Below are 12,178 nucleotides of genomic sequence, written 5' to 3'. Positions count from 1 at the left end.
GGGCGCGGTGGCTCAAGCCTGTAATCCCAGCACTTTGGGAGGCCGAGACGGGCGGATCACGAGGTCAGGAGATCGAGACCATCCTGGCTAACACGGTGAAACCCCGTCTCTACTAAAAAATACAAAAAAATTAGCCGGGCGAGGTGGCGGGCGCCTGTAGTCCCAGCTACTCGGGAGGCTGAGGCAGGAGAATGGCGGGAACCCGGGAGGCGGAGCTTGCAGTGAGCTGAGATCCGGCCACTGCACTCCAGCCCGGGCGACAGAGCGAGACTCTGTCTCAAAAAAAAAAAAAAAAAAAGAAAAAGAAAAGAATAACTTAAAATGAAAGTGTTATTTATTTTTTTCTCATGTAAGTAAATGATCTTGTGCATCCACTCCAGAGGCCACTGGATTAGTATGTTTGATGCCTGTTTCCCATCCAGACTGATTTCTGAGAAGCAGGAGGAAAGAAATGAATTCCTCAATGAGTGAAAAGAAAGAACCTCATTTTCCAGATGGGGCCCTGAGTGAGGCTCAGAGAGGTTCAGGAACTTACCCCAGGTCACACAGCAAGGGAGCAACAGAGCGTGGGGGCCGAGGGCAGGGCCACCCTGCAGGGCCTGCAGGGCCCCATCAGCACCCAGGTTGCAAAGTGAGGACTCACGGAGGAGGAGGTGCCCCAAGGCATAAGATGCCTCCCCCACTGCCCATAAGCCCAGATGGCCACCCGAGCTGTCAGTGAGAGGACGCTCTGCTTGGCTAAGCCGCTGTTGTTTGGGATTTTCTGTCTCTCGAATCCTAAAGGGTAGAGTCTGCTTATCGATGCCGCCCTCGCCCCTACAGTCGGGGAAACCAGAGCCTGGAGGGCAGTGCTGTAAGAGTGATCCCAGTCACCACGGCAGTCCAAGGGCCACCTTCCATGCCATCACTCTAGGAGTTTGCTGTGAGGTTAGCCTCGTCAGCAAACTCGAGGCTGGCTCCCTGTCCTCTTGCTCAGGGACCAACCCTGGGCACTACTGGGGAGGACTCGGGGGGATTATCTTGAGAGCACTCTCAGGGAGACTATCTGGGGAGCACTCTTGGGGGAGCACTTCAAGGAGTACTCTTTGGGAGCATATCTGGGGAGCACTCTCGGGGGGAAACATCTGGGGAGCAGCATTGGGAGCACTTTCAGGGAGTACTGGGCACATGCTTGGGGAGCACTCTCAAGGAGCACTTGGCACATACTTGAACATTCTCAGGGCACATACTTGGGGAGCACCCTCTGGGGAGTACTCCAGGGAGTACTCTCGGGGAGCATATGTGAGGAGGAGCATCAGGGAGCACTCTCGTAGGAGCACTGCCTTAGTCTCCTTGCTGGCCACTGGCTTCACTGGCATCAGAAGCAATTCCACAAGCCCAGCCGCTCCTGTCCTCCCTGGTTCCCCACAGGACACTGCCATCCCCTCGGTGGGAATGGGCTTCCATTCTGGGGTTTGCATTCCCATGGTGCCAAGTCCGTCCTGAGAAGATCCTCAGGGATTGCTGACCATCCACGTCCCCACAGGGCGGGCCTCAAACCCAGGCTGTGAATTCAGGGAAGTGGGAAGCAGAACTTTCTGGGTGTCCCTAGATGGTGCCTTCCCCCCACCCACAACACATGCACGCGCACGCACACACACATACACACACACACACACACACACGCACACACACACACGCACACACATACACACACACATACACACAAACACACACAAACACACACACAAACACACGCACACACACACACACGCACACACACAAACACACACGCACACATGCACACACACGCACAAACACACACAACACACACACACAAACACACGCGCACACACACAAACACACGCACACACACAAACACACGCACGCACACACGCACGTGCGCACACACACACACACACAAACACACACACACACCACTTCCATGGCATCAGGAGAGAGTCTGGTCCTTCAGCAAGGTCACACTCTTCTCCACGTGGCCCCAGCCAATGCCCAGGCGAGACCTGGCCATCTCTGCCCCACGTGGGACTCTCTCATGGGCCGTGCTGACTCCAGCATCGAAGTCTAACAGCTCCCTGCCACATTTCGTTCCCTCTGTGCTCCTTCCCCAGTGTCACTCCTCTCTCAACCCCCCAAGAACCCCTTTGCCTTCCGCAGTCCTTCTCAGCATCTGCTTCCTGAACAACCCAACCTCCGTTCTGCACCGGCCCGGTCACCCCACTGAAACTGGCAACTCCTGCTTCCACCCAACCTCATCATGGGACCTAAAAGCAGCCCAGCCCCCACTGCTGTCCTCCCCAAGGCTCGGCTCTGCCCAGGAACCCGCTGCCTGCTCCCATCCCTGGTCCCTTAGGCCCACGGCATCTGCTCTCTCGGGACTGTGCTCCCCCCGCACCAGTCGGCCGCCTTGGGCTCTCAGGAGGCAAAGCCAGCCATCCCTCAGTTTCCACTTCACCCCTTCCCAAGGCAGTAAGCTTGGGGGCAGCTCGAATCAGTGGGAGGACAAACCAAGGGGGATCTCAGACTCATCACGATGCACTCGCACATAAACCCCTCATCTCACGCAGTCAATTACAAGCCCTGGGAAGTGGGGGCAGGCGAGGCCCAGGAGGCCCCGGGGAGGCCAAGCCTGGGGGCACATTCTCTGAATCCTGAAGAATGAGCAGAAGCAACAGACTCAGCAAGGTGGGGGCTCCAGGCAGAGGGAACAGCTTGTGCAAAGGCCCTGGGGCAGGCCAAGGACAGAACACTTAAGGCATGGAAAGGAGGCGAGCATGGCTGGGAGCAAAGGACAGAGGAAGGAGGTTGGGAGGTGGGAAGGGACAGCCCCGGGTGCTGAGACTCAGAACAGAATGGGGCAGTCCCCTTTTTTTGTTTGTCTGAGACAGAGTCTCACTCTGTCATCCAGGTTGGAGTGCAGTGGTGCAATCTCGGCTCACTGCAACCTCCATCTCCCTGGTTCAAGTGATTCTCCCACCTCAGCCTTCCCAGTAGCTGGGATTACAGGTGCATGCCACCATGCCTAGCTAATTTTTGTGTTTTTAGTAGAGATGGAGATTCACCTTGTTGGCCAGGCTGGTCTTGAACTCCTGACCTCAAGTGATCCACCTGTCTTGGCCTCCCAAAGTGCTGGGATTACAGATGTGAGCCACTGCACCTGGCCTAGGACTGTCCCCTCTAAGAACACACAGACTTGTGGGTGATGGTCAGAGGACAGCTCAGATGAGCTCAGCTCAGGTCAGTTCCACAGGAGTCGCTATACTACATTTTACAAAGAGATTGGGGGGACTCTGTGGGCACCATAAAATTAGATCTGTCCCATTCCATGGCAGCTGTGTGGTGTGGGTACCACAGAATGGGTAACTACTCTAAGCAAATCAAGGTATTCTCATTCCCCTGGTCAGAGCAACTGGTTCAGTAGTAGGAATAAACAAGGAATCCCACAGTCCAGTTTGCTGGTAGCTATTCTAAACTGAGTCCTTAGAGATGTGAGTAAGCTGCTGGATCAATCCTGACCTGAAGCCCACCCTACCACTGCACATTTTCCATTACACCAAATTCCCTTCATTGTGAAGTTGTTTCGAGCTAGGTTTTTTATTATTTGCTACCAAACACATCCTGCAACAGGCGGTGGGAGTGAGTTCCTGCAGAAACTCAGTGGAGCATTGAGGCCACCTTGGAAGCCATACACAGCAGTCTCCAGATGGCACCAAGCTAGAGAATGACTCTGCAGTGTCAGGGAGGGTTAAGCTGTATTTTAAAAAGCAACGGAAGGCCCGGGAAATGCAGCTTTTAGATAGCAAAGGCCTGTGATGCCCCAAGTGGCCCCCATCAGCCAGGAGTGGGTGTTTTGGAGGGAAGAGGTGGCTGGCCTGGGGAATGGGTCCGGGCCTCCGAGTTCACCAGATCTCCAGGCCACATTGTGGCACAAGCCATCCCTGTCACTGCGCCTGGCTGGCCTGGGCCCACAGCCTGCTTCGCCGGGGAAAGGAACCCCTGCCTCGACAGAGCCTCCGTCCAATTCGCTCAGCGAGAGCGCTGCCAGCTTCCTCACTCACACAGCCCAGCTGGAGAACTGCCCACAAGTTAAAAAATATTTCTTTCCAGCAGACATCGCTCCTGCGGATTCAAGCCTTATCTTTCTCTTCCAGAGGAGAGTTGCTCATTTCACTTCCTAAAAAAAAAAAACCCCAAAACCTTAAACCACAAACTGAAAAGCAGGTGGAACCGTTTCAGGATTTGGCTGAAGTTTGTCTCAGAGCTGATAAGGGACAGTCAGTTGTTTCTGGGCAACACAGCAGTGAACTGGCAGCAAGACGGGGGTCCACACTATCCCCCAATAAAATGACCCCCCAAGGCCTTGCTCTGTATAGAGAGGTTTCTGGCCAGTCATAGTGGCTCACGCCTGTAATCCCAGCATTTTGGGAGGCCGAGGCGAGTGGATTGCTTGAGGTCAGGAGTTCGAGACCAGCCTGGGCAACATGGCGAAACCCCGTCTCTACTAAAAATACAAAAATTGGCCAGGCGCAGTGGTTGATGCCTGTAATCCCAGCCCTTTGGGAGGCCGAGGCAGACGGATAAGGAAGTCAGGAGTTCGAGACCAGCCTGACCTACATGGTGAAACCCCATCTCTACTAAAAATACAAAAATTAGCCAGGCATTGTGGCGTCCACCTGTAATCCCAGCTACTCAGGAGGCTGAGGCAGGAGAATCGCTTGAACTCGGGAGGCCGAGGTTGCAGTGAGTCAAGATGGTGCCACTACACTCCAGCCTGGATAACAGAGTGAGACTCCATCCCCCCCAAAAAAAACAAATTAGCTGGGCATGGTGGCGCATGCCTACAGTCCCAGCTACTTGGGAGGCTGAGGCACGAGAATCACTTGAACCCGGAGGCAAACACCTTAGCAGAAATGCCAACGCTGGCTGCTGGGTTGGCAGGACTGTTTTTGTTTTTTTTTTTTTTTTTTTGAGACGGAGTCTTGCTCAGTCGCCCAGGCTGGAGTGCAGTGGCCAGACCTCAGCTCACTGCAAGCTCCACCTCCCGGGTTCACGCCATTCTCCTGCCTCAGCCTCCCAGGTAGCTGGGACTACAGGCGCCCGCCGCCACGCCCGGCTAATTTTTTTTTGCATTTTTAGTAGAAACGGGGTTTCACCATGTTAGCCATGATGGTCTCGATCTCATGACCTCGCGATCTGCCCGCCTCGGCCTCCCAAAGTGCTGAGATTACAGGCATGAGCCACCGTGCCCGGCCCATGGCAGGGCATTTTGAAAGCAAGCGTGGGCTGCTTGTAGTGGCTGACAGCTGTAACCCCAGCACTTTAGGAAGCCAAGTTGGGAGGACTGGTTGAGCCCAGGAGTTTGAGATGAGCCTGGGCAACATTGTGAGACCCCTCCACCCCCAACCACCACTACACAAAATTAGCTGGGCATGGTGGTATCTACCTACAGTCACAGCTACTGAGGAGGCTGAGGGGGGAGGACTGCCTGAGGCCAGGAATTTGAGGCTGCAGTGAGACATGATCATGCCATTGCACTCCAGTCTGGATGACGGAGCAAGACACTGTCTCAAGAAAGAAAGAAAAAAAAAAACATAAAGAGAAGAAAAGAAAACAAACGTGTGACCTACTCCAGAACTCAGGCCAGGGGTAGGATTTTACCAGACACAGGTCTGCAGAGATGGACCACAGGGCTCTGGCCTTGGCTCAGCCCCAGTACAGTCAGTAATCAACAAATAGCACAAGGGGCCAGGCATGGCGGCTCATGCCTGCAGTCCTAGCACTTTGGGAGGCCAAGGCGGGTGGATCACCTGAGGTCAGGAGTTTGAGATCAGCCTCACTAACATGGTGAAAACCCATCTCTATTAAAAATACAAGAACTTAGCCAGGTACGGTGGCTCACTCCTGTAATCCCAGTACTTTGGGAGGCCGCGGAGGGCAGATCACGAGGTCAGGAGATCGAGACCGTCCTGGCTAACAAGGTGAAACCCCGTTTCTACTAAAAAAAAACACACAAAAATTAGCCGGGTGTGGTGGCGGGCGCCTGTAGTCCCAGCTACTTGGGAGGCAGAGGCAGAAGAATGGTGTGAACCCGGGAGGTGGAGCTTGTAGTGAGCCGAGATCACACCACTGCACTCCAGCCTGGGCGACAGAGTGAGACTCTATCTCAAAAAAAATAAAATAAATAAATACAAAAACTTAGCCAGGCATGGTGGCGTGCACCTGTAATCTCAGCTACTCAGGAGGCTGAGGCAGGAGAATCACCTGAGCCCGGGAGGCAGAGGCTGTAGTGAGCTGAGATCACACCGTCGTACTCCAGCCTGGGCAGCAGAATGACACTCTGTCTCTAAATAAATAAATAAATAAATAAATAAATGGCACAAAGGCATAGCAGTCACCTGATGAAACAGGCAACCTTTCAGCCAGGCACAGTGGCTCATGGTTGTAATCTCAACACTTTGGGAGGCTGAGGCGGAAGGACTGCTTGAGGCCAGGAGTTCAAGACCAGCCTACAACATAGTCAGACCCCCATCTCTACAAAAAATAAGTATGGTGGTGCATGCCTGTAGTCCCACCTACTTGGGAGGCTGAGGCAGAAGAATCACTTGAACCTGGGAGGTGGAGGTTGCCATGAGCCAGGATCGCACTTCAGCCTGAGCAACAGAGCGAGTGAGACTCGGTCTCCAAAAAAACAAACACACAAAAAAGACAGTGCCTGACACACAGTGAAACAGGGCTACTATTAACTGTTAGACATTGTAAAACTTAATATAATCACGAAACACTTTGCAAACACAAAGGCCAACAGCTGAAGACACAGGGATACCATGAGTCTGTCATTCCCATCCCCTTCCTTCCCGAACTCCCTCAAAAAATGCCTCAATTCATAACTTTGTTTTTTTATTTTTTGAGACAGGTTCTCGCTCTGTCACCCAGGGTGACAATCTCCGCCCATTGCAACCTCTGCCTCCTGGGTTCAAGTGATTCTCATGCCTCAGCCTCCCGAGCAGCTGGGGTCACCAGCGCGTGCCATGACACTGGCTAATTTTTGTATTTTTAGTAGAGACGGGGTTTCACCATGTTGGCCAGGCTGGTCTTGAACCCCCTGACCCCAAGCGATCTGCCCACCTCAGCGTCCCAAAGCCCTGGGATTACAGGAGTGAGCCACCACGCCCGGCCTAAACCCTAATCTGATGGCAGAGGCTTGGGACATGCACCCAGGCCTCCATCCCAAGCCCTGCCTCGCTGTCTGCAAACTGCTGCCCCTCTGCAGTTCCGAAACATTTGTTCCACTGGCTGCAAGGGTGTTCTCATCTCCCTTCATCCCTCACCATATTTTTTGTTTTGTGAAAGCTACACAGTTCTGAAGTAATCGTGCTACTGGGAAACAGGGCTGAAAGTCTCGTTTGTTCAAAGAAAATCTTTTCCTTCCACACACAAGTGCTGTGTTTGCGCCATAAATCGCCTTCTGCATTAGGTCCCCGCCAGCCTTTCTCCTGGTGCCCAACCCTCCCAACAAGGGCTCCAGTCCTGCATTCCCAGGGTGGCGGGTGGCTGCAAACACAGCCGGACCTGAGCCTAGCTCAGCAGCTCAGGGACACGTCAGAGAATAACAAGGGCAGGAATTCACATTTATTGTGCACCTACTATGTGCTGGGCACTGCACTGGGCACTTCCTTAATCAGTTGCATTTTCTTCCTTCCAGCCAGGCACGGTGGCTTATACCTGTAATCCCAGCACTTTGGCAGGCTGAGGCCAGAGGACTGCTTGAGCCCAGGAGTTCTGGACCAGCCTGGGCAACATACTCGATTGATGCAAAAGTAATTGTGATTTTTGCCATTAAAAGTAATGGCAAGAACCACCTTTACTTTTGCACCAACCTAATTGCAAGACGCCATCCCTACAAAAAAATTTAAATTACCAGGTGTGGTGGTGAGTGCCTATAGTCCAAGCTACTCGGGAGGCTGAAGTGGGAGGATTAATTACACCCCGGAGGTCAAGGCTGCAGTGAGCTATGATCGTGCCGCTACACTCCGGCCTAGGCAACAGAGCAAGACTCTGTCTCTAAAAGAAACGAAATTGGCTGGGCACAGTGGCTCATGCCCGTAATCCCAGGACTTCGGGAGGCCAAGGTGGGCAGATCACCTGAGGTCATGAGTTCGAGACCAGCCTGGCCAATATAGTGAAACCCTATTTCTACTAAAAATACAAACATTGGCCAGGCGTGGTAACGGGTGCTTGTAGTCCCAGCTACTCGAGAGGCTGAGGCAGGAGAATCACTTGAGCCTGGGAGGCAGAGGTTGCAGTGAGCCAAGATCATGCCACTACACTCTACCCTGGGCGACAGTGCAAGACTCCGTCTCAAAAGAAAAAAAAAAAAGAAACAAAATTAAGAAACAAAATTAGCTGGGCACAGTGGTTCACTTCAGTAATCCCAGCACTTCGGGGGACTGAAGCAGGCAGATCACCTGCGGTCGAGTTCGAGACTAGCCTGGCCAACACGGTGAAGCCCCGTCTCTACTAAAATTAGCCAGCATGGTAGCACACACCTGTAATCCCAGCTACTCAGGAGGCTAAGGAGGGAGAATGGCTTGAACCCAGGAGGTGGAGGTTGCAGTGAGCCAAGATCACGCCACTGCATTCCAGCCTGGGCAACAGAGTGAGACTCGGTCTCCAAAAAAGATAAAAGAAAAGAAACGAAATCCTCACAGGATACCGTGAGGTGGGTCCCTCCATCATTATCTCATTTTACAGAGAAAAAACGAAAGTATTCACTTGCCCGAGGCCAGGACAGGAAGCCAGGCATCACCTACCCCACTGTGGGTACCCACTGGCACATTGGGAGATGAATTCATCTCCTGTTGGCACGCATTTCCTTTTTATATAAAACAGAATCTGTCACTATGTCACAAGCCACGGCAGAGGGAGGCCCCGGGCTGGGTCAGGCGTTGCAGGCAGTACCCAGCTCGCCGTGGATTGCAGCCAAATGAGGTTGAGAAACGGTATTTTCACCTGCAGTTCTCAAATGCTTGCTCTCAGGAATCTCCACTCTCTACCTGAGGACCTAGCCGCAAATGACATCTTAATAGCAATATGAAAATAATGGCCAGGCGCGGTGGCTCAAGCCTGTAATCCCAGCACTTTGGGAGGCCGAGACGGGCAGATCACGAGGTCAGGAGATCGAGACCATCCTGGCTAACACGGTGAAACCCCGTCTCTACTAAAAAAAATACAAAAAACTAGCCGGGCGAGGTGGCGGGCGCCTGTAGTCCCAGCTACTCGGGAGGCTGAGGCAGGAGAACAGCGTAAACCCGGGAGGCGGAGCTTGCAGTGAGCTGAGATCCGGCCACTGCACTCCAGCCTGGGCAACAGAGCGAGACTCTGTCTCAAAAAAAATAAAAAATAAAAAAATAAAATAATTTTGACTTTACAGACTCACTGAGGGGATCTCAGGGACACCCTTCCTGGCTGGCAAACCGTAACTCTAAAACAATCATCTAGGCCGGGCACGGTGGCTCAAGCCTGTAATCCCTGCACTTTGGGAGGCCGAGACGGGCGGATCACGAGGTCAGGAGATCGAGACCATCCTGGCTAACATGGTGAAACCCCATCTCTACTAAAAAATACAAAAAACTAGCCGGGTGCAGTGGCGGGCGCCTGTATTCTCAGCTACTTGGGAGGCTGAGGCAGGAGAATCACTTGAACCCGGGAGGCAGAGCTTGCAGTGAGCTGAGATCTGGCCACTGCACTCCGGCCTGGGCGACAGAGCGAGACTCCATCTCAAAAAAAAAAAAAAAAAAAAAATCTTTGGCCGGGCACAGTGGCTCATGCCTGTAATACTGGCACTTTTGGAGGCCTAAGTGGATGGATCACTTGAGGTTAGGAGTTCAAGACCAGCCTGGCCAACTTGGTGAAACGCCATCTCTATAAAAACAGAAAATTAGCCGGGCGTGGTGGCGCACCTATAATCCCAGCGACTCGGGAGGCTGAGGCAGGAGAATCGCTTGAACCTGGGATGCAGAGGTTGCAGTGAGCCGAGATGTGCCACTGGACTCCACCCTGGGTGACAGAGCGAGACTGTCTCAAAAAAAAAAAAAATTAAAAATTAAAATTGAAAAAAGTTAAAAAACATTAGACACCAATGATACAACATTAAAAAACAAAGTGAAGGCCAGGCGCGCTGGCTCACGCCTGTAATCCCAGCACTTTGGGAGGCTGAGGCGGGCGGATCACGAGGTCAGGAGATCGAGACCATCCTGGTTAACATGGTGAAACCCCGTCTCTACTAAAAATACAAAAAATTAGCCAGGCGTGGTGGTGGGTGCCTGTAGTCCCAGCTACCCAGGAGGCTGAGGCAGGAGAATGGTGTGAACCCGGGAGGTGGAGCTTGCAGTGAGCCAAGATTGCGCCACTGCACTCCAGCCTGGGCGACAGAGCAAGACTCAGTCTCAAAAAAATAAATAAATAAATAAATAAACAAATAAAACAAATGACCAGTAAGCACACACAAAGAAGCCCAATCTTATTAACCATCAGGGAAATACAAATCAGAAGTATCATGAGATACCACCTCACACCTACTAGGATGCCTGTAATCAAACAGACAGAAAATAGCAAGTGTTGGCAAGGACATGAAGATACTGGAACACTCAAATATTGCTGGTGGGAATGTAAAATGGTGCAGCTGCTAAGGAGAACAGGTTGGCATTTCCTGAAAATGTTGCCGTATGACTTAGCAATTTTACTTCCAGTATATATTCAAGAGAATTGAAAACATGTCCACCTAAGAATTTGTACATGAGGGCCAGGGGCAGTGGCTCAGGCCTATAATTCCAGCACTTTGGGAGGTCAAGGCAGGAGGATCACTTGAGGCCAGGAACTCCAGATCAGCCTGGGCAACATAGCAAGACCTCATCTCCACAAAATATTCAAAATTAGATGGGCGTGGTGGTACGTGCTTATAGTCCCAGCTACTTAGGAGGCTGAGGCAGGAGGATTGCTTGACCCCAGGAGGTCAAGGCTGTAGTGAACCATGATTGTGCCACTGTATTCCATCCTGGGTGACAGGGCAAGACCCTGTCTCAAAACAGAAAAAAAAAAAGTTTTGGAATGGATGGTGGTGATGATTGCACAACAATATAAATCTGCGTCATGCCCCTGAATGACATATATATGTGTGTGTGTGTATATATGTGTGTGTGTGTGTATATGTGTGTATACATATACACACACATACTTTTTTTTTTTTTTTGAGACAGAGAGTTTTGCTCTGTCGCCCAGGCTTGAGTGCAGTGGCACAATCTTGGCTGACTGCAACCTCCACCTCCCAAGTTCAAGTGATTCTCCCGCCTCAGCCTCCTGAGTAGCTGGGATTACAGGCACATGCCACCACACCCAGCTAATTTTTGTATTTTCAGTAGAGACGGGGTTTCACCATGTTGGTCAGTCTGGTCTCAAACTCCTGACCTCATGATCCACCCGCCTCAGCCTCCCAATGTGATGGGATTACAGGTGTGAGTCACCATGCCTGGCCTGAACTATGTATTTTTAAATGACTGGCCAGGCGCAGTGGCTCAGGCCTGTAATCAGAGCACTTTGGGAAGCCAAGGTGGGCGGACCACGAGGTCAGGAGTTTAAGACCAGCCTGGCCAACACGGTGAAACCCTGTCTCTACTAAAAATACAAAAATTAGCCAGACATTGGTGGAGCACGCCTGTAATCCCAACTACTCAGGAGGTTGAGGCAGGGAGAATTGCTTGGACCCAGGAGGCAGAGGTTGCAGTGAGCCAAGATCACGCCACTGGACTCCAGCCCAGGTGACAGAGCAAGACTCCATCTCAAAAATAAAATAAAATAAGAATACAAAAATTTAGCCGGGCGCGGTGGCTCAAGCCTGTAATCCCAGCACTTTGGGAGGCTGAGATGGGCGGATCACGAGGTCAGGAGATCGAGACCATCCTGGCTAACACGGTGAAACCCCGTCTCTACTAAGAAATACAAAAAATAGCCGGGCGAGGTGGCAGCGCCTGTAGTCCCAGCTACTCGGGAGGCTGAGGCCGGAGAATGGCGTGAACCCGGGAGGCGGAGCTTGCAGTGAGCTGAGAGCCGGCCACTGCACTCCAGCCTGGGTGACAGCGCGAGACTCCATCTCAAGAAAAAAAAAAAAAAAAAAAAAAAAAAC

At 52.1% G+C, this 12,178-nt stretch overlaps 1 protein-coding gene across 1 annotated transcript in view; it reads right to left on the bottom strand.

The window, feature by feature from the left end:
* Nucleotides 1–345: 345 nt before the first annotated feature.
* The window catches only part of FBXL18 (F-box and leucine rich repeat protein 18), a 66,852-nt gene continuing 55,019 nt past the window's right edge, over nt 346–12,178 (bottom strand). The window contains exon 5 of the mRNA XM_025403574.1: nt 346–430. Within this exon, the coding sequence (XP_025259359.1) occupies nt 346–430 (85 nt within the window). The remainder of the gene's footprint in view (nt 431–12,178) is intronic.

The sequence above is a fragment of the Theropithecus gelada genome, chromosome 11 (assembly GCF_003255815.1).
Source record: "Theropithecus gelada isolate Dixy chromosome 11, Tgel_1.0, whole genome shotgun sequence".
Lineage (NCBI taxonomy): Eukaryota > Metazoa > Chordata > Mammalia > Primates > Cercopithecidae > Theropithecus > Theropithecus gelada.
Note: the sequence above shows the minus strand (reverse complement) of the source record. Positions and strands in the feature narration are given on the sequence as shown.